This window comes from Hippocampus guttulatus, chromosome 10 (genome assembly GCF_054856545.1).
Source record: "Hippocampus guttulatus isolate MCC_2025c chromosome 10, RoL_Hgut_1.0, whole genome shotgun sequence".
NCBI classification, from domain to species: Eukaryota; Metazoa; Chordata; class Actinopteri; order Syngnathiformes; family Syngnathidae; genus Hippocampus; species Hippocampus guttulatus.
In genome coordinates, this window is record NC_141270.1 from 5,927,952 (window position 1) to 5,953,698 (window position 25,747).

The following is a 25,747-nucleotide window of genomic DNA, read 5'->3' on the forward strand; positions in this document are numbered from 1 at the left end:
AAAGGAGTCTAATGCAAAGTCAAGACCAGAACTTAGTCAAGGCTAAGTAAAGAGCAAGACTTTGAAACGCCTGCTCTTAATTTGAGTTGACATCAGCCCAAGTCTAGACTAAGACCGTCAGGAATCAAGGCCGATTCAAGTCCAAGACTTTGAGGAGTCAAAATCAAGTCTCAGGAGTTCAGACCAAATCAAGACCAAATATTTGATGCCAAGCGGAGACCAAGATCGTGAGGAATCAAGGCCAAGTGGAGACCCAAGATTCTGAGGAGTCAAGGCACTGTGATCGTCACGAGACCAAACCTAGAAAACAAGTGAGCCGTGACGTTTAACATCCGAGGCAGATCTGGGTCAGTTTGACATGAATATCAGCCAACAGAAGAGGGCAGTATAAGGCTAAATTGACAGATGAATCTGCCTAACTCTTATTCCACAAGTGCAATATGAACATTTTTGCAAAGAAAACATTTCCACGAGTTTCCTTTGAAGGACTTATCATGTCAAGGATAATACAATATAGAGTCAAGACCAAGTCATGTATTGCGCAGTCAAGACCAGGACTTGATGGGAGTTGAGACCATGTCAAGACCAAGACTTTGGAGGAATCGAGTCCAAGGCAAGACCGAGACATAGGAGGGCAGGTCAAGTCAAGACCAATGTGACAGTGAAGAACAATACCAAGGGTGACCCATTCAGTCCTACAGAGAATACCTCTATTAGAACAGAACAACTGAACTTAGAACATTACAGCTGTTTATCACAGCTCAGACTCAGTTCTACAGTATGCTGACCCTATTTTGCTTGTGAAAGGAAAAGTGGAGATAATCCACTTTTTTTTTTGGGAGCTGACTTTTCACAACAGTCATAGGGAGCAGCTGTTTTTCTCAATCTGACGGCAGAATCCCGACAAAAAATAAACATCTTTAAATTGTATGTACGCACCAAGTGGATAAAACATATTTATTCAACAAAATAGAGAATGCAAACTGGTTAAGTTACAGCCAAAACAAAAGCTCAATGTCAACATCTGTTAAGTGGGGTGTTTACAAGGAAAAACGTAGAAATCAAGAGGCTCAATTCAAGAGGCAGTTTTGTCAAATAACCGGATTACGAACGAGCTTCGACTAACACCGCAGGGAACAATTATAACTTCATTATAAAATTGAAAAAACTTGACCATCCAATGACAAATGAAAGCGTCAAACTACCTTTTTTTTTCCACCTAATCAGTCTTTTTGCTTATATGTGAATCAAATGTGACCCTTAATCACAAAGGGGTGCCCACCCCTGAGGTTATATACTGCAAGTCTTTTTCGTGGATATGAACTTCTCCTGTGCTCGAAGAACTGACTCACTTGGAAAAGGAAGGCTGATTAGAATCCCCAGGATTGGCCTCGATCTCTGCCCTCATGCCGTTCACCGCGTCGTCTGTCTCGACCGCCTTGGCCCCTGGGACCAGGAAACATCTCCTTCTCCCTCTTGTGCTTCTCGTATCTTTCCGCCATGTGCACCAACTCCACAGGAACGTCCTGCAAGGCCCATTTACATTGAGACCCTTTTGTGAGATGTGACTGTCGCGTCGGTACGAGCTAACCTGCCCCGATCGCTCCAGGATGGGAATCAACTCCGGTGCCATCCTCCAGTCTTCCCTTGTTACCAGGGTAACAGCGGCTCCGGATCGTCTGGAACATATAAATGTTGCTTAAAAAAGTTTTAAAAGGCTTTTTTTTTTTTTTTTTTTTTGTCGACCAAAGTGCTTTTCCTGGCTTCACCCCGCTCGTCCAGTCCGGCCCACGCGGTGGACATATTCCTCAATGTTTCGAGGGAAGTCGTAGTTTACAACGTGCGTGATGTCATGGACGTCCAAGCCGCGAGATGCCAAGTCGGTGGCCACCAGGATACGAACGCGACCTAAAGGGTTGTCAAAATACAAGACTTAATCACCAGATATATTGTCAGTCATTTTTAAAGTTCCATCTCATTTTGTGCTGGATCAATGATGAGGTTGGCTTGAAGTCATGAAAAGACTGTTACTCACTCCGGAGTAACAGTCGAATTATTGTGGGGAAAATTATTTTACAAAAACTGAGACCAGGAACTGTAGAGCTCGGAAACGCAGCCAAAATTCTCATTGCTCAATCATGGCGACGTTCGGAAATAAGCTCCGAGTGAGCACTGCTTCACTCCGATCGTTCGGAAACTCAAAGTGCTGTCCAAATATGCATTTTTCATCAAGGTCCGTAAAAGATAGCAAAGATGTTCAAAGACCGTTTTTTTTAAAACTCATCTCAAACAGTTCTTCTTGTCGCCAAGAAGTTGTGAAGAGGTCCACGATCTACTAAAACAACCGCACTGCTTACCTGTTGGCTTTGATACGATAGCACTTACTGTAGCTGAAAATTCACCCATCCATTATCTGAACCGGGGTGGCATGACACGTATTTATCAGATGAATCAGTTTGCACAATAAATACTACACGGGGATAAGCGGTACACAAAATGTATGTTCCATTTAAGGCAAGGCATTTCCTCTTCTGTGGTTCACCTTCTTTAAAGTCCTTGAGTGCCTCCTCCCGATCATACTGCTCCCGGTCGCCATGGAGACTTTGCACGGATAGACCGTGAAGGGACATGTCACTGGACAGGTCATCGCAACTGCAGAAAGATGGCATGATGTTTAATCTACCAGTGTGCACCATTTTAGCTCAGCATAAACATGGACGCATTATCAAGTGTCTTGAGACTTGCCATTAAGTTTTCTTACAGACAGTATATGCAAAACAGTCGCATGGGAAACGCCCAATTTGAAACCCTAACTCTGACTTGGCACCCTACTTTAAAAACCATAACTCTGGTTTGAAACCCTGAGCCCGATTTGAAACTCGTAACCTTGGCTGGAGAGCCTACTTTGAAACCTCTGAGCTGCAAACTTACATGACCTTCTTGCCGACAAATATGAGGACTTTATCGTCAGGCAGCAAGTTGGCGACAAAGCCAAACAGGTATGACTTCTTGTCTTCTTCATGGATGACCAGCACAGTCTGCTGCACCGTATCGACAGCCTGCCACACACGCGACCAGTTCATTGATATTCTAATGATATGGTTATAACAGGGTATTTTCTTTGTTTAGTTTGGATCAAACACGATACGTTCTAATCTTTGTAATGTTAAAATGACATGTAGTGAGCATGCTTGACACGTCACCATCACTCACTGCCAAGTCCAAGGTGCCCACATAGACCATCACGGGATTCTTGAGGTATGATTTGGCCAGACGTCTCACGCCGGTAGGCCAGGTTGCACTGAAACAGGTCACATGGTGCACGCATGATCAAATATTCAACATATTTGGGTGATTTGAATCGGCAAAGTAGCATTATCTGGTGGTCACTCACTGAAATGTATTTAATGAAAAAAAAAAAAAAGCTTTACAATAATTTTTTTTAACCATTCCCAATCAGTATAAAAATCACAGATTGTATTACAGCAAATTTTCGAGGTTGAGCTGTTTTCTAAATTTTTTAATACCTTGTCATGACAGTTTGTCTGTCAGGCCGGATGTCCAGCAGAATCTTCATGATCTGAGGCTCGAAGCCCATGTCAAGCATTCGGTCTGCTTCATCCAGGACCTTTTTTAAATGATTAGACACGTCAATATACAACAATCATAAAGGAAAGGACCTAAAATGTTGGCTACAACCCAAAACAAAAAGATGCAGGTGGTGAACCAAGTAAGTGATGGAGTGCAGACTGATGAACTCGTTCATTTGTAGATCGTTTAGTCGTCCCGGAGTAGCAATGACAATGTCCACGCCGCTCTTCACCAAGTTGATCTGACCCCTTCTGTCACCGCCGCCATAGATACAGATGCTGAGAGATGACAGAGAGAACACAACTCAGCCTAATGTTTTTGGTGACATAGTGCTTCCCAATGTAACCGCACGTTGTCTTCTAAGCGATTTTGAATGAATATGTAATGTATGTCAAATGTTTTTTAAATTCTAATTAACCTTTTTATTTTGTAAAAAAAAAATAACACAATCGCACCCGTGAGGGAATGCAACGTCAATGTGATTGTTATAGTACTTATTTATATGGCAAAGGGGTTCACTGTATTGTATGGCAAGGTGCTAACCTTTTGTAGCCTTTGTAGCGATACTTGCTGCACTCCTCTTCAATCTGCAAGGCCAGCTCTCTGGTCGGAGTCAGCACCAAAATGCCGGGGCCTTTGCGCTCTGATCGAGGTCTACAAACAAATACGGTGTCAAAACCAAACCGTTGGGTTGTGCTGAGGCTTAAGAGCCCATATGCGAGGTGCGCATGCTAAAAGATGTACAAATGATGTAACAGAAGCGCCTTGTCGGAAGAAATGATGGATTTATTGCGAAATAAATTCATGGGTTAACTCCCAGGAATACGTAGTTCCCCCAATTTGAATTTGGAATCGATTTAAATGGTCATTTCCAATTCTGAACGCGAGAGGGCGCCAATGCAATTCTAAGTGGTTGCCCTCACATGGGCTGTCCGTCCATGTGGATGAATCCAGGCAGCAGATAAGCCAAAGTTTTGCCCGTTCCCGTCTGAGCAATGGCGATCAGATCCTTCCCGCTCAGCAGCACAGGCCATGCCTGCGACTGGTGAAAACAAGAAACATACCAGAAAGGAAGGCAAGAGTAAAAAAATATGACATTCCGACAGCCTGTGCATGGTTTTTCGAGATCAGTTCACATTGCATAATTCCGCAAGTCATGTTTCATTATTTTTAGAAATCAAGAAAAAACATTTTTTAGATTATTTTTGACTTTGTTAAAAAAATAAAATAAAATCAACCATAGGGGTGAACAAGTAAGCTACAGGAAAAATACCCAATAAAAAATGTGTGTTCTGCCCAAGGAGCATTTTTTTAAGCAAAATAAAAATACTAAATGAAAATTTTAAAAGACCTTTCGAGTAAATATACATTTTCGATGCCCTGCAGGGATTGTCTGATATAATAATTACATGGTGTACAGAATGGTGCTCAAAGTAGTTTTACTTTGAGTTTTATGCATAAGTGCAGAAGTCTACAGATGGAGACGAGTATGCACCTGGATGGGGGTTGGTTTAACAAAGCCGACCCGATGAATGTTGTCCATGATTTCTGGGTAAAGCTCAAAGGCCTCCAGAAAACTGCGGCAGGGATTAGGGATGGGACGTTTTTCGCCGCCATCCACCATGTCATCCACAAAGATGTTGTTGTTTTCTTTCCTGTCGGTAAAATGCGACAAAAGATATTCATCTAGTGCTCATTTGCACACACACAAAAAAAACTATAAAATTCACCTCCAATCAAAGACTTCTTCAGCAGTGAGGAGTGACACGCTTTCAGCCTCGGTGTAGAAATTCTTCTCCAAGGGTGGTAGGTCTGCAAGATTATCACAGATGAAAAAACAACAAATCCAGTGCCTCGTTTGCCAATTTATTAAAAATAAGAATTATAATAAGGCCAGTTAAAAATAATTATTAATCTTGGTTATCTCAAATTTTTTGAAATTTTGATTTACCTATATAAAGTCTTCATTAAAAAAATAAAAATAAAATAAAACGTGTATATTGTCAGCTCAAACTAAAGTACTCATTTTTTAAAAAGTATTAAAACAAATACATGAAAACATTTCTGAATAGATGACAGTCAACTAAAATCAAACAGGCATCTTTTAATATAATTTAAAACAATACATTAAAATTTAAATAAATAAATGTTTTGAAACTGTAAACCTCTTTCTAATTATATGTACAGTATTAAAAAATATCACTCCAGTTAAATGTAACTCCTTTATTAAGCACATTTATAAATCATCAGCTGTTTGTGTGCGTGGGTGTGTGCGAATACTGTGGCGACTGTGTACCGATTTCTCACCTTTCCATTTCATCTCTTCATATTTATGCATGTTCTCCCGAATGTTGCTCCAGTCTATGGACACATGAGTCGGGGCCACCTCAGATGTCTGTAACTGTGTGTGGGACCACACCGAGTCACCTCCTCCATTGCCTCCTCTTGCTCCTCTTCTTTCGTAGCCTCCTGGGACATTGATTTGAATGAATAGCCCATAAAGAGCTAGAGTTTAAGACAGCGAAGATTCCTGAACTCACTGCCGTAGATTCGAGGGTTCTCGTTGGCCAGCAGCTCTTCTATCATCTCTTTGGCCTTCTGCTTGATGGTAGGAGGCCCAAAGATGAGCACCTCCGCCCCATTTTCCCCGTCGTTGATCTATGATACAGAGTAACAGCAGTTAAACCCAAGAACAGATTGCATCTAATGATGCTTTTAACTAGGGCTGGGCGATTGTATGAGTGTAATCGTAATTTAAATGCGATTATACTTCTGGTATAGTCAACAGTGTTGAGAGGGAAGAAATTTCAACTGTGATGTATGTTACACATACAGCACATTTGACAAAGTTGTATCCAATCCAATCCAATGCAGGTAAATATAACTTATGTTACTCCTTAAAGTTATAAAACAATGTGCTTTATTTTAAATTGATATAAATTAGACGACTGTCACACAATAAACACCACAGACATGACCATTTAACTTGCCTTGATTCTTGCACCACTATTCTCCTCCAATTCACGTTTTTTCGCTCCTCCGCGGCCTTAAAACAGAAATAAAGTTGTTTAGCTGGGCTGACACTTACCAGAAGTGGTGAAAGGGCGAGCCATATTTAACATGTTTTTAAAATTCATCACACTCAACAAATACACAACTCCGAAACCGATGTGCGGAAGGCTTAGCCAAGTAGTAACATCGCGAGCTAACTTTACTGGTTGAAATGATAAAAAAACTTACTCGCACCGTAATTTATCTACATTTTGTTCATTTTAGGTAAGAGTTAAATCATACCAATTATCCTCCCAACCAATCCATTTTCCACGGTGATAGTGACGGGCGAATTGGACCTATCAGACCCGAATTGGCGTCTGCCATCGGGTCCCCGTTCGTTGGTCCGAGAAAAAGAGCGGCCATCATTTCCCCGACTTTTGCCTTCGCCTCTACCGCCGCTCCAATAATTATCACCTACATTCTCGCATAACGCTCCAATTTTGTTCCTGTTTCGCACACCGAAAGAAATATTTCCAGTGGGCGTCCATTTGGCCGACGTTGGTTGTGGCACAGACTCGTTTTTGTCCTCTTCCCAGTCCGACATTTTCAAGTTGTGCTCAAACCAAGGAGTTGTCAATCAAGACGACGCCTTCAATGACGTTGCGGAACTTTCCCAATTTCATCAAAGGTAACAGCCGCAGATAGCTTTAGCCTTGACATTGACCTCTCCTCGCTAATCTCCTCTCGCGCATGCGTGAGAATCGAAGGTTTTTAAAAAATGTTTTGTTTGTTTTTTTGTTTTGTGACAAAACGGCAGTTGCACTTCGTGCCATGTTTAACTGCTTAAATGGAATTTAGAGGCGTGAACCTTGGTGAAAAAAAAAAGAAAGAAACACAATTGCAATCGATTCGCTAACGGTTGTAACGGTCCAAATCACAACTTTGTACCCTACTTCCCAAAGGAAAAGTTGGAAGCCAAGGAGCGTCCCTTACTCATAATGCACCGCACGACCTAGGGCATCTGCAAGTGGTCGATGAAAGGATAAATATTATGGAAAATGTCATTCTTAATGTTTGTTTACAAATATTATTACAAATATACTGTATATCTGGCTATTTCTGAAAATAACGTGTCTCATTTACATATTAAAAACCTAGGTTGCTTTGAAGCCCTCCTCCTTTAAAAGAAAAACAACCACTGTAAAAACATTCACTTAAAATTTTTATTAAAGAATAATAAAATCATTTAGGCTTTTTCTCATCCAGAGAATTAATGTGCACTTGTAATAAATTAATTTCAAAGTAAACGTCGTGTTAACATTGTCAAGCTTTTTAAGGCCCGTTGTGTAATAGTAAACAATAAATTACCATTCAAGCAGTATAAAGAAAAATGCATGATTTAAAATACAATGAAAAAAAAATCAGTGATGGGAGCTTTGCAAATAAAAAGAACTAGATTGACAAATGATCCCCGAATTAGTCGACTGATTTGCAATTAACATGACATTCGTGGCTAAACTACACCAACAAAAAAGTACCGTGAGGTGATTAACAGACTCTTTGACATGAATTATTTCTTTCTTTGTTATGACGTCTTCAATCAATATTCCCTAACATTAACACGTTTAAATAGTGTTGTGCGTCACATTTTCAGGTGCCACAGCCTCCACTGTGCTTTTTGTATTGCATCATACCAGCAACAACATATTGAAATACACTGGCCTGAAAAATACCACAGTCTTGTTCCTAGGCAAACATGAAAAAACAATAAGCAGATTAAAGATAATACATGACAAGTTACTGTAAATAGATTTAAGACTACTGTGAAGTGTAAACCACTCCGAAAGCAATTTCAGACTCGAGCAAGACAAGAAAGCTGTTCACGGTTGAAATATGAGGACGATTTTGACAAGAGTAATAATATTTGCCACAAAGATGGTTAAAATTGGTCTCAGACTAACAGATAACACAAATGGGTGTTGATGCCTAAAAAGCGCCACCTGAAAAGTTACTTTTCCAGTATTATTTTTTTCTTGAGCATTGTAAAATTATTCACAGAAAGATCTCGGTTATCTTTAGGTGTATTTTTCTTATGATTTAATTATTTCAAACATGTCACATTTTGACATGATTTACAGATTGGCATCGAGGACATGCGGCTTTAAGAACTCATTTAATTTTCTTATTATCATTAAAAAAACAAAAAACAAAATCGAGACAAGTTATTACCGGGAGCATGTAGCTAGCTGGTAGCAATGTGTTAGCATTCATGTTATTGAGTTAATGACAGCATACTGCTACTTTACATATAATACAACATCACCGACAGCATTTCATCATTTGTGCCTCCACTATATCGCAAATTTTTAAATCATCTTTTTTTTTCCATAAATTTACAGTTTACAGGCAAGTCCGAGTTTTGTTCAAAGTAACACCATGTTGTGCCAAAACATGCCAGGGAGTACTGAGGTCTAGTGGAAAGATACCACGTGATTAAAAGTAAGAAAGTGCAGAAGAGCTCTCCTAATTCAGCTAGTCGCTTTTCCTCCCAAAAAGCTGTGAGCATTGTCATTTATATACTATTTGCATGTGTTGCTGCTCCACGTCTGCTAAGTATCAGTTTTTTGAAAAAAAAAAAAAGTGATTTATAAACAGGGGTTCACTGTACTAAGCTTTTCAGGAAGCAGCTTGTATCCAAAACTTATAAAAAAAAAAAAAGTACCACCATCTGACTGGACAGTCTGCTTTGAAGGATGGTCACTTCTTTTTATCACATACGTTTTGGACAATCAGCACCCAAGTACCTGGGCTGTCAAAATAGTGTCATAAAATTCTATCAAAATTTTGTTCTATCTACAATGAAATGACAAAATAAGGGAAATGATTATATTTAAAATGAAATTTTGAATACTTATGTCCAAATGTTGAGTGTCTCAGTACTTTTTCCATAAAAAAAAAAATCAATATGTAATGTCATTACTTTTGGGAGGGGCGTCACAGATATTCCCTTTATCACCCGCGAATTGGGCAATATGTTCATTTTAGTGTTTTACGATCATCCCAAAAAAAGCAAATGAAAGCCCAATACCCCGTTTTGCAAGTGGTGTATTTAGAGGTCATTTTTGCCTACCAAGTACACCGCATGAAACAAAGTTGATGAAAATTAACTAAAGATAGCAAGAAATTTACATTCACAAGCATTTCCTGCAGAAAGGCTTGAAAGGCTTGAAAGTGGTCTCCCCATTAGTGGCATTCAGTGACTGTGTGTGTGTGTGTGTGTGTGTGTGTGTGTGTGTGTGTGTGTGTGTGTGTGTGTGTGTGTGTGTGTGGTCAGGCCAGCTGGATACGTGGCGAATGACCAAGGAAGTCTGAAGCGAGCACATCTTGAGCCGGGCTTCTGTCAGAGTCTGAACGGCTGCTGGCAGGCGCCAGTTTGCGCTCGCAAATGAAGAGTCCGCTCCCGCTCCAGCCTTCAGCACCGTGTCGATTGAGCTCGTGCATGGAGAAGGACTTCCCAAGGGCGCCCCCCCAGTCAGAAGCTGACGGGACGTCGCCCGGCGACAACATGAGCAAGGGGTCCACTTCCAGGCTCACGTGTCGCCTCCAGGTGGCGTCGGATTTGGAGCCGGGCTTCTCCCGTAGCTGCACGAAGCCGGTGTCCTCGCTGGGTCCCACTACGACGGCTGGGCCCGGGCCGCCCCGATGTGCCACCACGCCATCCGGCACGGGGCAGCGCAGGTGGGAGGGGTGCATGACAGGAGGCAATTGGAGAGTGAAGCCCCCCGTGGAGGGAGGTGGAGGAGGCAGGTCGGGAAAGTGCGCCCGCCTGGTGCCATTGGGGGTGACCAGCGTGGGGTAGGGGCTGTCGGGCGGCAGCAGGGGCGACGGGGACAGCGAGGCGGTGGACGGCGGGTAGGAGGGAGGCGCGGAGTCCGGGGGACCCTCGTCACTGTCGGCCGGGGCCAGGATGAGCCGTAGTCCCCTTGGGTGGGCGTTGCCGTCGCTTCCCTGCGGGGAAGGCGGATCCCGGTCCAGGATGGAGGCCGGGTAGTCGGAGTCGCGGTGCTGGCCCAGCTCGAAGAGCGGCAGGGAAGACAGGGTCAAAGCAGATGGACCCCGCTGCAGGACTTGGCGGTACAGGTCCAGAAGGGAGTCCAACTTGGACTCGATGGAGGAAACCTGGAAGCAAGAGGGAAGAACACCCAAACGCAGATTGAGAACCAACTAACCAACTGTCAAACACATCAACCAATAAACCAACTAAACTGATAAATAACCAACAGCCTGACTCACTGATAAACCATCAAACTAACAACTAAAGCAACAACAACTCAAATATTTGACTGACAATTAACCAACAGTACAAATGACCACTTAGCCAACCAGCTAACAAACTGAGTCAATGAATAACTAAACAATTAACCAATAGCCTGGCTGACTATCAAGCATCCAAACTAACAGTGGGACCATCAATCTACCTACTCAAACAACCAACTAACCCAATAACCGTCCATCTGACCATCCATCCATGAGGGACAATCAATCTATTGCCACTAGCTGCCAATTAGCTAGCAAACGAATGAACTTAGTAAATTAGCAAGTCTGACGGGCTAACCAACCGACAAAGCAACCATTACACAAACCAACCAATTGCCTAATGTCCTAATCGATGTGCGATTTTGAAAAATGTTTTTCCCTCCTCACCTGCCTCTCCACTTTACAGACACGGCCTAGCATGCTGACGCCATCGTGAGCATCTGCGTCCGGGTTCAGCTTGTCCCTCATCTTCTTATCCACGGCAATTTGGCCCTTCCCCAGGATTTGGTCCACTCTGACACGCAAATAAAAACACAGACACACACAAACATCGGTATTAACACCATGGAAAACAGCAGCTCGAAGTCAAGGCAACAGTGTATTTTCTTTCAGGTTGAAGAGCAAAACCTGGATGCAAGAGTTAGTATAAAACAAAGGGGAGCGAAGAGCACACTTCATTGTGTTATTCCGGTTGCGGCAACATTCACCAAAAACATGGAGATGTGATGGTTATTTCTTCTTGTAACAACAGACGTTACTCATTTTCACCCATGAACGTGCATTGACACAAATCACTCACCAAAAACACAAGTCCCGAGAAAAATAAATGTGATGCATTAACGCAACTTGAAGAAATGACATCAAAGGACTGGGCACTTTGTAATTCTCCTGGTACAGTATGGTGTGGATCAAATTGACCCATTAGGTTTACAACTATACAAAAAATATTCCAAAAATGTCCATGTACTGTTTTTTTTGTTATTATTTACCCTCCAAACTGACCTGTTGTATCATTTACAAATCCAAAAAAAGTATTTTTTTCTGATGCACTTTTTTATGTTGCGGGTTAAACTGAACTGGAATAATATGTATTAATACGCTTTTCTTTTTTTTGTTATAAAATGTCAAAGAACCGGCTGCCGTCCTGTTGAAGGTCAAAATAGCTACTTTTAAAGTTTGGAAAAAAGCTAGAAAAAAAAAACATGTTTGGAGTGAAACTGTCAAATATGCATTACTGCAATACTATATCAGAATTTAACCCTGATAGATCAAATGTAAAAATTTGAAAATGTATTTTAAAACAAAATTAAAGGATTGTCCTTTTTTTCACATTTGAAAACTCTAATGTGATGTTGAGTGTTAAATATACTCATTTAAGCGTTTATAGAAAATCGGACCCCCCCCCCCCCCATATTTAAAATAAAATTCCTTGAGTTTTTAATTTTCTTCCGTTAGCATCACATCTTTTTATTCTCGATGCCCCCCGCTGTTATGTTTGCTTTGTCAGGGACAGCAATAATACGCTTGGATCAATTTGAGCCGTGGTATGTTTAATGATCCCAAAATGTTATCACTTCTGGACACACTCTTCAACACTTTCAAACACACCATTCCCCATCCGTCTCTGCTATTTCACCAACGTGCAAACTGCATCCATCCGCCAAGGTGGTTAATCTACAAATTGGACTCGCATGACAGCAAAAACCAACTAACCCCCCCCCCCCCCAAAATACAAACAAATCAACAATTGAGACAGACGGGGATACAAGCTCAAAGAACTAAAAATACAAATGATGATGTTAAAAAAAAAAGAAAAGGCAACCCTGAAGCTGAGCTCTTCTTCCTGTTGGCATAATTGTAATGCAGGGCGGGAGATGACATGTTCCTGAGTCGACTACTCAAGTTGGCCTGTCTGGAGACAGCAAGAAACATCAGCGTCAAACACATGCGCACATACACTCGCCTTTGAATGACATGACGATTTCTAATTATGATAATGATATGCCATCTACAAAGCCGGACAACAGCAGACAATGCACAACTGGTCATTCCATCCACACAGAGAAAACAAACACTAATTTATGTTAGCGCAGTTATCCTGCGCTCAAATTTGTCGAAGAAACTCATTCGATTGCGCAGGCGTACCTAATGTTATGGCTTGTGAGTCGATAGCACAAAATGAAGGCACGAAGGCTATTTCCTGGCTTTGGAAGTGGAACCAAAAGCCCCTTTCACATTGCGTGTCAAAGTGTATTCTTCCTGTGTGTGTGTGAAAGGTATTGACACAGAAACGTGGCAAAACTGAATTTCTTATCTTCGCGAAGGAGTATTAGAAGCCTTGTTCATGGTAACTTTCATACCAGACTTTTTTCATGTTGTTCTGTATGAAAGTTAGCAGCATAAAATGGGATGTGGTGGGGGTTATGTAACGGCTGTTGAATTATCAAAGGCCCCTTTTACGCTCTCTGTTACTCTGTCACTGTTTTGTGTTAAAGGTACCAACACGGAATACAGGAGCCATATTTAAATTACCTTACAAATCAGGTTTTTCTTTCGCCTATAATGATAGTGTCATTGTTCTGTGTGAAAGGTACCGTCATAGAATAGGAGGTTGATGAAACTGAGGGATTTTAAGATCATATCAGAAGCCCCTGTCACTCAAAGAAGGCTTTTTCCTGTGTCGCTGCTCTGTGTGAAAGGTACTGACTATGCAACTTGTCGAAATGGGTGCGTTACGTTCATCACCGGACACTGACTTCTCCTGCCCTCTCTGTCACATGAGACACTGACGTCGGTTAACTATTTGTCGACGGGCACTGAAGCATGAGAGTGTGCAGTTGGCCAAAATCCCACTGTTTGCTCTCTGCGTGGAAGCGTGTGTTTTAAGAGGCTTAATACGCGGACATTTATAATTTGTAAACATTAGTGTTGGGTTAGTTGAGGGAGCATCGGGCGAGCTGGACGGGTCTAACCCCGGTGCAGATGACTTCCTCCGGGCCTGACTGTAATACAAATGCAGGGACGGTGAGGAAAAGGTCTTGGCGCGCCTGCTGAGGGGCCTGGGAGCAGGACCTACAACTGTATCTAGTCTGAGGGAGACAAAAGAGATGCCGCATACAGTGGATACAAAAAAAGACAACACACCGGTGTTCAAATGCGTCATCACAAATGAGAATTTCAAAATGTCAATCGCAACAAATGAAATATTTTTTGAGAAAACTTCTGTGAACACATCTTGTTTGTATTTCCTCTGTCATTTTTTTTCTCAAATGGGTATGGCTGTCATTCATGGCATATGATTATCTTGGGTCCCATAATATATCACAAAAACGTTGCCTATGAACAGGGGTGTGTAGACTTTTTATATCTGCTGCAGAGGGAAAAAGAGAACGGAGGCCATATGCAGAATAGCCGTGAGAAAGAGGCAAAATGTGAAAAAGAGGCAAAATGAAGGCAGCAAGGCGGGGGATGGAGCATGGTTGATTTCCCAACCTGGTCTGGAGACTTTTGATGCGACACAGCATGTCCAAGTGTCCCGCAGAGTACTGCTCGATCACGTCTTTCACGTCGTATGGACGCAGCGTCTCTTTGAACTTCTTCTTGGCCACGTGGAAACTCATGATCCTGTCAAAAACATATGACATCGACAAATGCAGTGCGGTAGGGAGACCGCTTCTGGGAAAGTAAAGAAAAGGTGTGAAAATCTCTCAGTGGCTAATTTTTATGGGGTGATGCGTTCCACTTTCATGACAATTACAAATGTTAAAGTGTTACGATAGGCTGTTGAGTAGAGGCAACCTTTTTAAACACAAAACCCACAACCCATAAACGCTCGAGCGTGACACAGAACGAGCAGCTGTAACGCCGACAAAAAAACAGCAGATGGTAGCAGTTTCATGAGGTTCGCTGTTCTTTCTTGAGCTAAACAAAGCAAACACTGTGTGAAAATCAACTTCACTGGAGGAAACCAAAGAACCTTGGTACTCGAGTGCGTGACGCGTTTACCGAGCGAATAATATTGATGTGGGTAAGCCGATCTGCGCATTTGCTTCATTTGCCCCCGCCCCATTCCTGGTGGGCTCCGCGGTTGCCTGCCTTTCCTGCTGTGAGGTGACAGATGAGCCTCTGTTATGGGAGTACCCACCGGGGAGAAGCTCCCTTGGACCCTCAACCCGACACCCTGGGAAAGTTCATGGTGGGAGCAAGTGGTGGTGGTGGTACCTCAACAATCAGACTTGCTCTCTAATTCGGCTCTGGAAACATTTTTTTTTTCCGTTTCTTGATGAAATAGCCAATCAGGGGTTGAACCAAAATGGTTGAACCCATCCATTTGTTTTTTTAATAGCGCTAAAACTCATAAGGGTGGCAGGTTATCTGTAGCCTATCCCAGGAAGTAACTGAATGAATGAATGATTGAATAAATAAATAAGCATATGAAACAATCCAGTGTACGAGTGGTTAGCGCGTCGACCTCACAGCGCAGAGGTCGTGGGTTCGATCCCAGCTCCGGCCTTCCTGTGTGGAGTTTGCATGTTCTCCCCGTGCCTGCGTGGGTTTTCTCCAGATACTCCGGTTTCCTCCCCCATTCCAAAAACATGCATGGCAGGCTGGTTGAACACTCTGAATCAGGAGTCCCCAAAGTACGGCCCACGGGCCAAATGTGGCCTGCTTTCGCATTTTGCCCGGCCTCCTGAACAATACCACAGATGATTTTTTTTTTGGTTGTTGTTGTTGTTTTTTTTTCAAGTCTGGCTACATGATCGAGACTTGTACATGCATAGAAAGTAACATTCTACTCCACCCTTCTGCAGTCAGTGCCCTACCCAAAACCCCTCCCTCAAAAAATAAAAAATAAATAAAATATGCGATGCACCCCCGTCAAATTAAAAAACGGACTAATGATTAAGTCAGAGAAAAAAATGATTGGTTATTCTATGCTTTCCGTGAAGTGGGTGTGGGGTCTTGAGGATCTCACCTGACAGCTCTGATGACGGCCTTGAGGGGAGCGGACAGGTCCTCGACCGTGATGTCGCAGTGGCAGCCTCGCTCGTCCTGGGAATCCTCCGTCGTCATGCCAGCGTCCACTGCAGGGCAAAGAAACACGGCCGTGTTCGTCAAAGTCTGAATCACAATGTTTTGGAAAAGCCGTTTGAGCATGTGATATCCCATTGCAGACACATGTGCGGATATACAACACTTTCCTGTCACACACTCAGCTCAAGTGTGCATGTGCATTTTTGTACCTGCAGCGTCGTGCGTTGGCAACCAACCTGGGTAGTAACCTTCACATCAAAACTTATTGAGTGGATGCTCACCGTCTGAAGCTGCGTTGCGCGTCTGGCTCTTGAGCCTAAGTGACGGTCTGAACCGCGTGCGGTCATTGAAGCTCCAGCTCTTTTGCACCTTGGCGGGGCTTTGACCCATCAGCTCGCCACCGCCGCTTGCCGCCTCGTTGCCGGGGGAACAGCGCTGGCGGTCGTTAATAGACGCCTGGCGGCTTTTCACGCTCTGCCCCCGCGGGCTGGCCATGCGGACTCGCTCCTTGAAGCTCAACTTTTGACTGCGTGGGTGGAGGTTGAAGATGGAATGAGGGGATTTAAGGTTGGAGAGAAGAAAATGGACAACGTTATGAAGTGCTCCAGTGTGTTCTTCATACCAATCTTCATCCAGCTGACATGCCCAAAACCAAAGAGATAAAGCCAACTTGCCCGCCAGACCGACAACAAACTGCCATCACAAAATAATTTACTCACAACTAACAAGACATTGAATTACAGAGTTGTTAAAATTCTGCAGGTCCTTTGTCGCACACAAAACATTAAAATGCCACTTCGAACCACAATGACTTTCTGTATGTTTCAGGCATGGCTTCTTGAGAATTTTTTTGGTGGGTCAATTCATGCCGAGCAAATTTAATTTTGGTAAATTAATCTAGGCTCAGGGTTTCAAGTTTGACTTTGAAAGGTGCAGTGAAATGGCTAACATTACGCAAAAATGGCCAACTTTTTGTCTCTTTTCAGCTACCTATGACAGAGATGCCTACCAAATTTCATGGTGCTAAATTAATCAGATTTTTTTGGGGCTGGTGGGGGGGATTTCCTAAATATTCAAGTATCAGAAATTTGGCTGGAAATGACCAAAATGATGGTGAAATGGTTGCTTTAAATCAAAATGGCCAACTTCCCGTGCATTTTATAGCATGAACTCTGCAGACTTTTTTTGTGTGTGTGTTTGGACTCATAATAGATAGGCCAACCAAATACTGTATCATAAATGAAATTGGAAAGTATTTAAAAAAATCTACAGTAACAGAAGTTTCCCTTTGATGGACCTTCTGAAATTGCCAAAATGAGCAGTTTCAAACCAAATTGGCTGAATTCCTGTGTCGCTTCCACCTTGGCTGGAAATTTTTTTTTGGTCTACTTATGATAGATGTGCATACCAAATTTCATGTTGTCAAAGAAAACTGGCTCGGTTTGACGAGCATTCCAGTCGGAGAGGTTTGGCTTGGAAGGAAATGGTCAAAATTACAGTCCATTGTTTGCTTCCAAACTTTGACTTTGTTTTTCATGGATTTACTCATGACCAACATGCCGACCAAATGTCATACTAAGCGAAATTGACTTCGAGGACTGAAATTTCATCTTCAACCAAGGAGCGCAACAGAGACAAACCTTACCCACAACCTGAGCAAAAGCAAGCCAGCCTTACTTTCTGTGAGACCTTACAGTTGAGGTGTCACTCAAAACACTGAGGAGCTTCAGAAAACAGTTTCAAAAGACTTCGAAAATGCACATGATGCACATTAATCTTTCGCTGAGATGCAGACACGTACTAAATGCAATTGAATAAAAAATATATATATAACAAAGAAGAAAGGACCAGCATGCAATGGAGCAGGGCCAAGGGCAAAGGAGAAAAACGCGAACATTTTCCCCATCTGATAATTATTTTTTTTTTGGAAGATAAATTTGATTTATTTATTTATTTTTTTTTGCAGGAGGGGTTGGACAATATATAACTACTTTTTTTTCCCTTTTGTCACAACAACTACGATGGAGCAGACTGCCATTATTTTGCTTGAATAAACCAAGTGTGGATGGAAAAACTGAACAATGAACGTCATGTTCTGGTAATTCAATTTATGTAAAGATATACAGTGTTTAACAAATATATTTGACCGCCTGTCATAAAAAACGAGAAGGGAGCATTCAGTCTCACGAGGTGATTGAATTGAGGGTACTTTATTCAATTGGCGAGCTCCCAACTTCCATGCCTGCCCATGTTGAAGACGAATGAGGAATTCAAGTTAGCTCAGAGTGCCACATCTTAACTCATTCACTCCCAAAGACGTTTTTAAACGTCTTTTCAGACTTGGTCCAGAATTGGCTGGTACTGAATGAGTTAATAAATATTTGGCGTTGAAAAAAAAAGACATAAAAAATTTCAAAGAGTATGTATTAGTCATAACAGGAAAATTAAAAAATGGCCATCATGAATACTGTGGCATGAACCCTCCATTGGACGCTTGTCTAATATATTAGTTAAGCACTGTATCATTACCCCAGCAAGTCACAGAAGCTCAGTTCAAATTTGCTGCGTAAATTCACCATCAAACTATAAATTCTGCCGAGTTTATTCTAAACAAAAAATATATCTATCGTCCATGCTATTAGTCAGTCATTCCCGCAGTTTGTGGTGTGCTTTGCTCAGATGAGTTTAGGGGTGGCGCAGCCAGGATGCTGGGAAGTACCTCCTGTATTTCCTAGTACCGGTATACCTTCGGAAGAACTTCCCGTGACTCTCACTAGAGCGCATAGGAAGAGGAAGAAGATATTAAAAGAAGCTGTAGATGGGCCGGAGATAGAATTCCCTCGGCCAAACACACACACACTCAATTGTACATACACCTAAACTATATTGGCGCGAATATAGTAAAGCCACGGAGGTGTCAAGTCTCAGTGTATTTTGTTGTCGCTCGATCATTTCCTTTTCAATGCGCCATGGGGGACTCAGTTTTAATAAACTCAACCCCTTGTGGCAAGCTAGCAGGTAATTACACATTGGTCTCTGCGTGCGCACGACTACCTCGCGCCCCGTTACACTCACTCCGAATGTAACATTTAAACCGCCACCCGCCGTTCCCCGCCCGCCCTTTCGCTTAAAGGTCAAGCGTGAAGTAAACTTGGCCAAACATCTTTTGAGCTAAAACTATTTCGAGCATACTTTTGTTTTTGGTGTTAGAAATGCGCTTAACACCGAAAATATTTCTTCGGCAATTTAATCAGACTATATGAGTGCATGGATGGAATCCTCTCTCATGGTTTGCAACTGGCAATGCTGCCGACTGATATAATGTGCGGGGTGAGCGACAACGCAACAGAACTGCCTTAGCAGTGAAGGTTTACGGATTTCTTAACTTTCCAGGAGCAACTGGAAACTTGAAAGTGGGTACTTGGTAAGCTTTTTAGGGGTTCGTGAGTTGGTGTTCAAAAAGTTTTTACCAGGGTGCAGTTGCTTGCAAATACAGATGTATGTTTTTGTTTTAAACCACGTTGAGGCCCCCAAAAGTGGATTCATTATAAAAATAGCAATCTCAAGAAGGCTCATAATTCAGATTTTCCCATTTGTGTAGCAATTTCAGAAAGACCTTCAGTACTGAATGCCTTTGAAGTTATCAGCCACCATTTTAAATTTACAAAGATCTCAGGCAAAACAAATTGTAAGACAGCAAATATCAACCATCAGATACCCCAATGACGATGAAGACTACAACAGTGCTGTCGTAAAGCTGGCTTGCACTAAATAAAAAAATGGTTTGGGACAAAACGGACATTTATTTGTTTTTGACATAGCTCTAATAAAAACCCCAATGACACTGTTTAAAAGTAGTTAAAAAAAAAAAGCTGTGCCACAAGTGCAAAATGGGCTTTGCGCTCCTAAGAAGGGAAAGCCTAATTAAAGCCAGGGATTTATGAGAGCTTGCAATGCTGGATGCAGATGTGGGTAGCCCTAATTAAACTTTTGGTTTGAGGATGACAAGCACTTTTGCTTGTGTCGGTTAACGGAGTGTAAAAAAGAAAATAAAAATTTAAATGCGTTCAGAAGCTGACGGCTCAGCAGGAGCCTGCCAAATGTTGCCAGAGCGTAAAAACTCAATCAGGCTTATTAAACTTTCTGTCAGAAAGCAACTTTCTCTCCATTTGAACTTGATTTATTCCAGGGGTTGCGTTATATTCAATGCTATCCTAAACGAAAAAATAAAAACAAAAAACCCACATACTGAATACTGCACGCTGAGGATTACGTGCAGCACATCTCATGTACAACGGACACACACACACACACACACACACACACACAGCTGACTATTCTTCCAGACTTTTTTCCCCCCCACATTAACGTCTGTGTATATTAATATTCCTAACCCTTCACATCTCTGTTGATTATTCATGTACTGTATACAGTTGGAATATTTAGTACTGCTGACTATTCTTGCTTCCTTTTGTTCACACGTACCGTACATTGTCTATTGATTCACAGAGTTGCTGCGACACCGAAAGGTATATCCTTCATTCACAATCACATCTGAATTTGTAAGATACAGTATGTGTGTCAAGTCCATCGCCGCTGACTACTCTTGCTGCCTTTTTGTCCACAATCACATCCCATTTAGATCTGCCTACATAGCACGTATTAATCACGTGCAGTTTCCACATGCGACGCCGCCGACTATTCTTGCTGACTTTTGTCCACACCCACCACGGCAATTACCCAATGTATGCCTTTCGATCAAATCTGCGCGAATATTTACGGCGGTTATCGCTAACGTGCAGTTGCCGCGTAGAATGCTGCTGACTATTCTTGCTAACTTTTGTTCAATTTCTGCAGATGCTACTATTTACTCTTCCAGCTATTTAATACGTCCTTATCATTCACACTCACGCTCCACCAGCTCAAGTCTCAACTTCGATACACTAATCAATCAAGTGTTGGAATGTAAACAGGTGAACATACTCGCAAGAGTGTGTGTGCGCGTGTGTGTGTGTGTAGTACAAACCTGTATGCGGTCTCGCCCTGCTCTTTCCTTCAAAGGTTAGTGCGACGACGAAGATGAGAAAGAGGAGACAAAGGAGGAGAGAGGTCAGTATTCCAGAGGATTAATACAGGAGAACATTCAAGTAAGAGAGCACGCTCGCAGGAGCCCAAAAAGTGAACGCATGCAAGCTGTAGCCATGCACAAGAAGAAGGTAATGCGGGGTGTAATGAGCTGAACTTGGAACATTTGTTGGCTCATATGACAACCAATAAAAGGGAAGAACATCTGGCATGATGTGTGTTGTGCTTGTCAGAAGCACACATTTCATGTAATTTATTAAAGTGTGGAGGCTATTTTGTCAGTACAGTAAACCCCGGAAGTAACATCGGCCGTTACTGTACCTAAGTATACATATATTTTTAATTTGAATATTAATTTTCTATTTTCCTTTTTTTATGATTTCTTTTTAATTTTTACTTTGACTCACTTTTCCCTACTTTGTCAAAATAGGTATTTTTTTCCAACCTCTACGGATGACTCCATGACATAAAACGACGTTCTAAAAAAAGGTCTAAAAAAAGACAATTTTGAGTCTATTCCAAGTCTGTTCTTCTTTTTTTTTTTTTTAATTTATAACACTGAACTCAATGGAGTCTACGCTGGCTATTTTTGTTCACCTGACCATTTTAGTTGTCTTAATGCAAAATAAAGTTTACAAAATAAGAGTGAAAATCTGCACAAAGGTGCCCTAAATGAATTATCAAATCATTTTAGGCATGTGCTTTGACCTGAAAAGGAGGGGCAACAAAACAATAAACGAGATGATCACCAAAATACATTGACTTCACTGCAAACAAATAAAATGAATGTCTATTTTCACATGAAATTATAAGTAATGATTAGATTAAAAAAAAGATTCATTTTGGCCTCAAAACCCAGGAGTGTGAGTACTTTTTTGAACTCTACATAATGTGGCCGGTGTAAGGGTGCGAGAATGGCACATGCCAGAGTGTAAAGGGTGAAAAGATTGACGTGTCTCACAAAGACGATGGAGAAGAAAGAGGAAGAAGTGGAAGCCACGTTTAAAGTCCAGAAGCGAGGCGGGGTTTGAGGGTTTGGGTGGGGGTCCACCTACTTGGCGGGGCTGCAGGTATGCAATGCCTTCAAATGAGGCTTCCAGGTTGCAACGGAAACCGAGTTCTCATCGGCAGCGTAACTACGCCAGACACACTACGTGCAGAGGAGGGGGATGGGTTATGATTGACAGGTCAAATGAAAACAAGGAGGGGTCATGGAGGAGTAGTGAGGAGGAACAAAGAGAAAAAGCATATTAGGGTTTTGTTTTTGTTTTTGTTTTAAAGAAGGGGGCACTGTTGATGCAGTGTGTGTGGTTGCCGGAAGGAGGCGGTTGTGGTGGTGGTGGTGGAGGGTAGGGGGGATACATGCCTGAGGGGGGGGAGGGCGCTTTGGTAGTGGTGCCAGGTGGCGTGGAGGTAGGGACGGGCACCGTCAGTGGAGTACAGACGCCAAGCTGCCTGGTGGTGGTGGGGTGACATGTATACACATTTACACTTACAAACGACATTGAGGGGAGCAATGGTACAAAGATGGTGAAGCGAAAGGGAATGGCTGTGGGAAGAATCATTCACTCGTTCCACACTCATTAATCATGACACAGGATGTTACTTTTTGATGGGGCGCACTGTGTAGTTCACTAAAAAGTCCTCTTGCCTCAAAGAAAGTCCATTAGCTTAATGCTAACACACAATGTAAAACTCCAACGATGGGTATATAAAACGAGCGGTACTTCTTTCTCCTTGAAACAACTTACATCCAATACTCACAGGCATATATTCTTTATCCTCTGCGGAAAACAACCGACATGACTACAGCTTAGTTGCCGTCCGTGTTCCATTATCAAATATATATGTAACATGGCTGTAAGCATTGTGCTGCCCTCTGATGGCCAAGGACACCAGATGGAGGCCCGTTGAATGAAATCAAACTTTTTAAAACATTTGATTTAATTATGCTATTGATATTATCAGCTAGCTCCGAAGAAGCTTGATCCTGATCCTGATCATTTGCATCAGGTGTGGTGGAGTAGAGAAACAAGCAGGACAGCGGTCCTCAAGGACTGGGTTTGGACACACGTGATTTAGAGCATAAACTAAATACATGACACATTTGAACGGCACTGGAAAATGCTAAATATACTGTACAGAAGAGGATATAGGGAATGATCAAAAAACACAGCCAATGTGAATGATGTGATCACGTGACATCAAAATGGCTTCCTGAGCGCATCACCAAGACCAGGCTGGCAGCCATTTTTAAGGTCCCACACAGGCGTTCGATTCGATTCAAATATCACTATTGTTTGTCAGGATGGATTTCAATGAGTGAGGCATTTTGAGTGGTGGCAAGACTGACTTCACAGTACAAAGTAAGAAACTATATGAGAGCACGCTCAAAGTAAGAAACTAACCAAAAACAAACTATCAGACCAGCTAACTAGCTAATGTACCATCCATACCATACAATTGACCAACAAATCAACTAATCGACTGACTCAGATGACATACCAAGCAGCCTAAGGCTAAACTACTAACAACAAACTAACACATCATCCGACCAACCAACCAACTAACCAACCAACAGAAAGACAGCTCGACTTAGTATCAAGCTAACATCTGCAGAGTCTGACCGACATACCATGCAACCAATTAAATTAATTTCAAACAAACCAACTTACTGACAACCAACTAACTAATAATCTAACCAAATTAACCACAAAGCAAATTAATAATCTTTCCCACCAACCAAATGACCAAATCGACCAAGTAACTCACCAACCATCAACTAACTGATAGACGGATGAACAGACAGACTGACCAGCAAACTCTACTAACCAACCAACTTAACGCCTGACCATCAAACTAACTCATCAACCAATCGACTAACTAATGAATGGATCTGCATATTGACCCCGCATTTTTTGTGACTTTTGCGTTGGAGTGCACTGTGACACTGTTGCTTGTGACTCACATGATGAAAGCAACATTCACACGAACGCTCACACACGGGTCGGGAAAACTACCGCCAATCAGCTGACAGCCAGGTCTTAATTTGAATGCCACTCAATTGGACCGAACATCTCCCCTTTCAAAACAACAGCTGGATGGGGACCAGCTAAGGTGGCGGTAATTTTCCCAGCGACCCGCCAGCCAAAAAACACAGCGCAGAGATGAAATGTATGATGTGGGTGAGTAATGGAGAAGTATTTCATCGATAAGCTGCGTCATCACGTTTTAATCAACACAATTCAATCTGTTCCCACGGTTGGTTCCACCTGTTGGGGGGAATGTTGTCAAGTTACTGGAGGAAGAGGAGGAGGAGGAGGAAGAGGAAGAGAAGAAGACAAAAAAGAAAAAGTGGAAACATATGGCGTGATGTGACGTATCACTGCAGCCTGGAGGTATGTCTGTCCGGGGCAAGATCGCCATGGTAACAGCTCACGCCATTAATTACCAGCTACACGCGTACCGTACGTGTGCGTGCACACACACACACACACACGCACACACACACACACGCACACACACAAAACTCCACTGATTGGCTGAGCACAGGTGAAGACATGCAACAGTGTGACATTAAACACACAGTAGGGAATACTTAAGAAGGTTGTTTCTGATCTTCAGGTAGTGCATGAGGAACGGGTGCAGTGTGTGTGTGTGTGTGTGTGTGTGTGTGGTGTGCATGTGTATTACCTGGATGAGGCTGGCTGCAGGATTTCGTCTCTTTTCAAAGTGCTTCTGCCGATGTTGCTCTTGTACCTTCAGGGCAAAACCTGAACCCAGGATGCCCTGAAAGAAAAAAAAAAACCTCAATGAGCCAAACGAACAATGTACACAAAATGTCTATTGTTTGTGCGTGTGCGTGTGTGTGCGCGCGCATGTGTGTGTGTGTCTCACAGCAGGCAAGGCAAAGAAGGAGATTCCCAGGAGAGCAAAGCCAGCAGACAACAATCTCCCAGTCCAAGTCTGCGGCGTCTTGTCGCCATAGCCGATGGTGGTTAGTGTGATCTGAAAAGTTCAAAAGCAGTTCAGCATGACAGTCCTGAGGCTTAAATCGTCTGTATTACAGGACACAAGGTGCATTGGTTATTGGAGATTTTTCAGTGGAATTTGATGTTAATGCTGTGTGACAGAGCAATGGAAGAATAATGGATTTCATTCTGTACCACGGGTGACTCTCAATTAAATAACTTCTCTTTTCATGAAGCAACCAACAAACAAACAAACTAACTAACCAATTAACAACCTACCAAGACAACAAATCGTCCATCTGTGCAAACTGGCATTAAAATGATGAGCTTTGTGTAAAATCAGCATCAATTTGGGCTGAGAAAAAAAACAATGGATGTCATGCCCTACTTATTTCACAGTTTGACAGTCGGTTGAATCAATGTTCTGATGACAAATGAGGTCTGAAAAGTGTTTGGGAAGGAATGTGCGTGTGTGTGTGTGTGTGTGTGTGCGTGTGTGGCTCTTTCGCACCGTGCCCCACCACAGAGCATCGGCGTAGGTGGCAAAGTCTTTGTTTTCCTCCTTCTCCACCAGGTACACAAGGAAGGAAGAGAAAATGAGCACCAGGAAACCGATGTACCACGCCGTCACCAGCTCCTAACAACCAACACAGTGCAAATACGCACTCAGCAGCCAACAGTTTAATCGCAACCTCAATTGCAGTTGTGCTTCAGACTGCGTTTTAATTGAGTAGCTAAAGACTTTCCAAAGAGGA

At 42.4% G+C, this 25,747-nt stretch overlaps 2 protein-coding genes across 3 annotated transcripts in view; both read right to left on the reverse strand.

The window, feature by feature from the left end:
- Nucleotides 1–925: 925 nt before the first annotated feature.
- ddx43 (DEAD (Asp-Glu-Ala-Asp) box polypeptide 43) lies at nt 926–7,189 on the reverse strand. Its single transcript, XM_086122342.1, has 16 exons — nt 6,886–7,189; nt 6,582–6,637; nt 6,132–6,249; nt 5,899–6,060; nt 5,322–5,403; nt 5,087–5,246; nt 4,515–4,633; nt 4,135–4,245; nt 3,728–3,869; nt 3,528–3,628; nt 3,214–3,301; nt 2,932–3,059; nt 2,543–2,652; nt 1,770–1,908; nt 1,592–1,679; nt 926–1,526 (listed from the first exon to the last, which is right to left on the reverse strand). Exons 1-16 carry the CDS (start codon nt 7,187–7,189, stop codon nt 1,371–1,373), a joined length of 2,064 nt encoding a protein of 687 aa, XP_085978468.1. The 3' UTR covers nt 926–1,370.
- A 605-nt stretch (nt 7,190–7,794) lies between these two features.
- Nucleotides 7,795–25,747, reverse strand: part of kcnq5a (potassium voltage-gated channel, KQT-like subfamily, member 5a) — a 52,482-nt gene continuing 34,529 nt past the window's right edge. The window contains exons 5-16 of one of the 2 annotated variants that reach the window (XM_086122444.1): nt 25,504–25,629; nt 24,919–25,029; nt 24,715–24,810; nt 22,077–22,171; nt 20,963–20,989; nt 16,218–16,462; nt 15,878–15,986; nt 14,395–14,526; nt 13,875–13,991; nt 12,725–12,814; nt 11,290–11,416; nt 7,795–10,764 (exon numbers count right to left, since the gene is read on the reverse strand). In XM_086122444.1, the coding sequence (XP_085978570.1) occupies nt 9,916–10,764; nt 11,290–11,416; nt 12,725–12,814; nt 13,875–13,991; nt 14,395–14,526; nt 15,878–15,986; nt 16,218–16,462; nt 20,963–20,989; nt 22,077–22,171; nt 24,715–24,810; nt 24,919–25,029; nt 25,504–25,629 (2,124 nt within the window). In that variant the 3' untranslated portion in view covers nt 7,795–9,915. The remainder of the gene's footprint in view (nt 10,765–11,289; nt 11,417–12,724; nt 12,815–13,874; nt 13,992–14,394; nt 14,527–15,877; nt 15,987–16,217; nt 16,463–20,962; nt 20,990–22,076; nt 22,172–24,714; nt 24,811–24,918; nt 25,030–25,503; nt 25,630–25,747) is intronic. The other variant, XM_086122443.1, reaches the window with a different exon arrangement.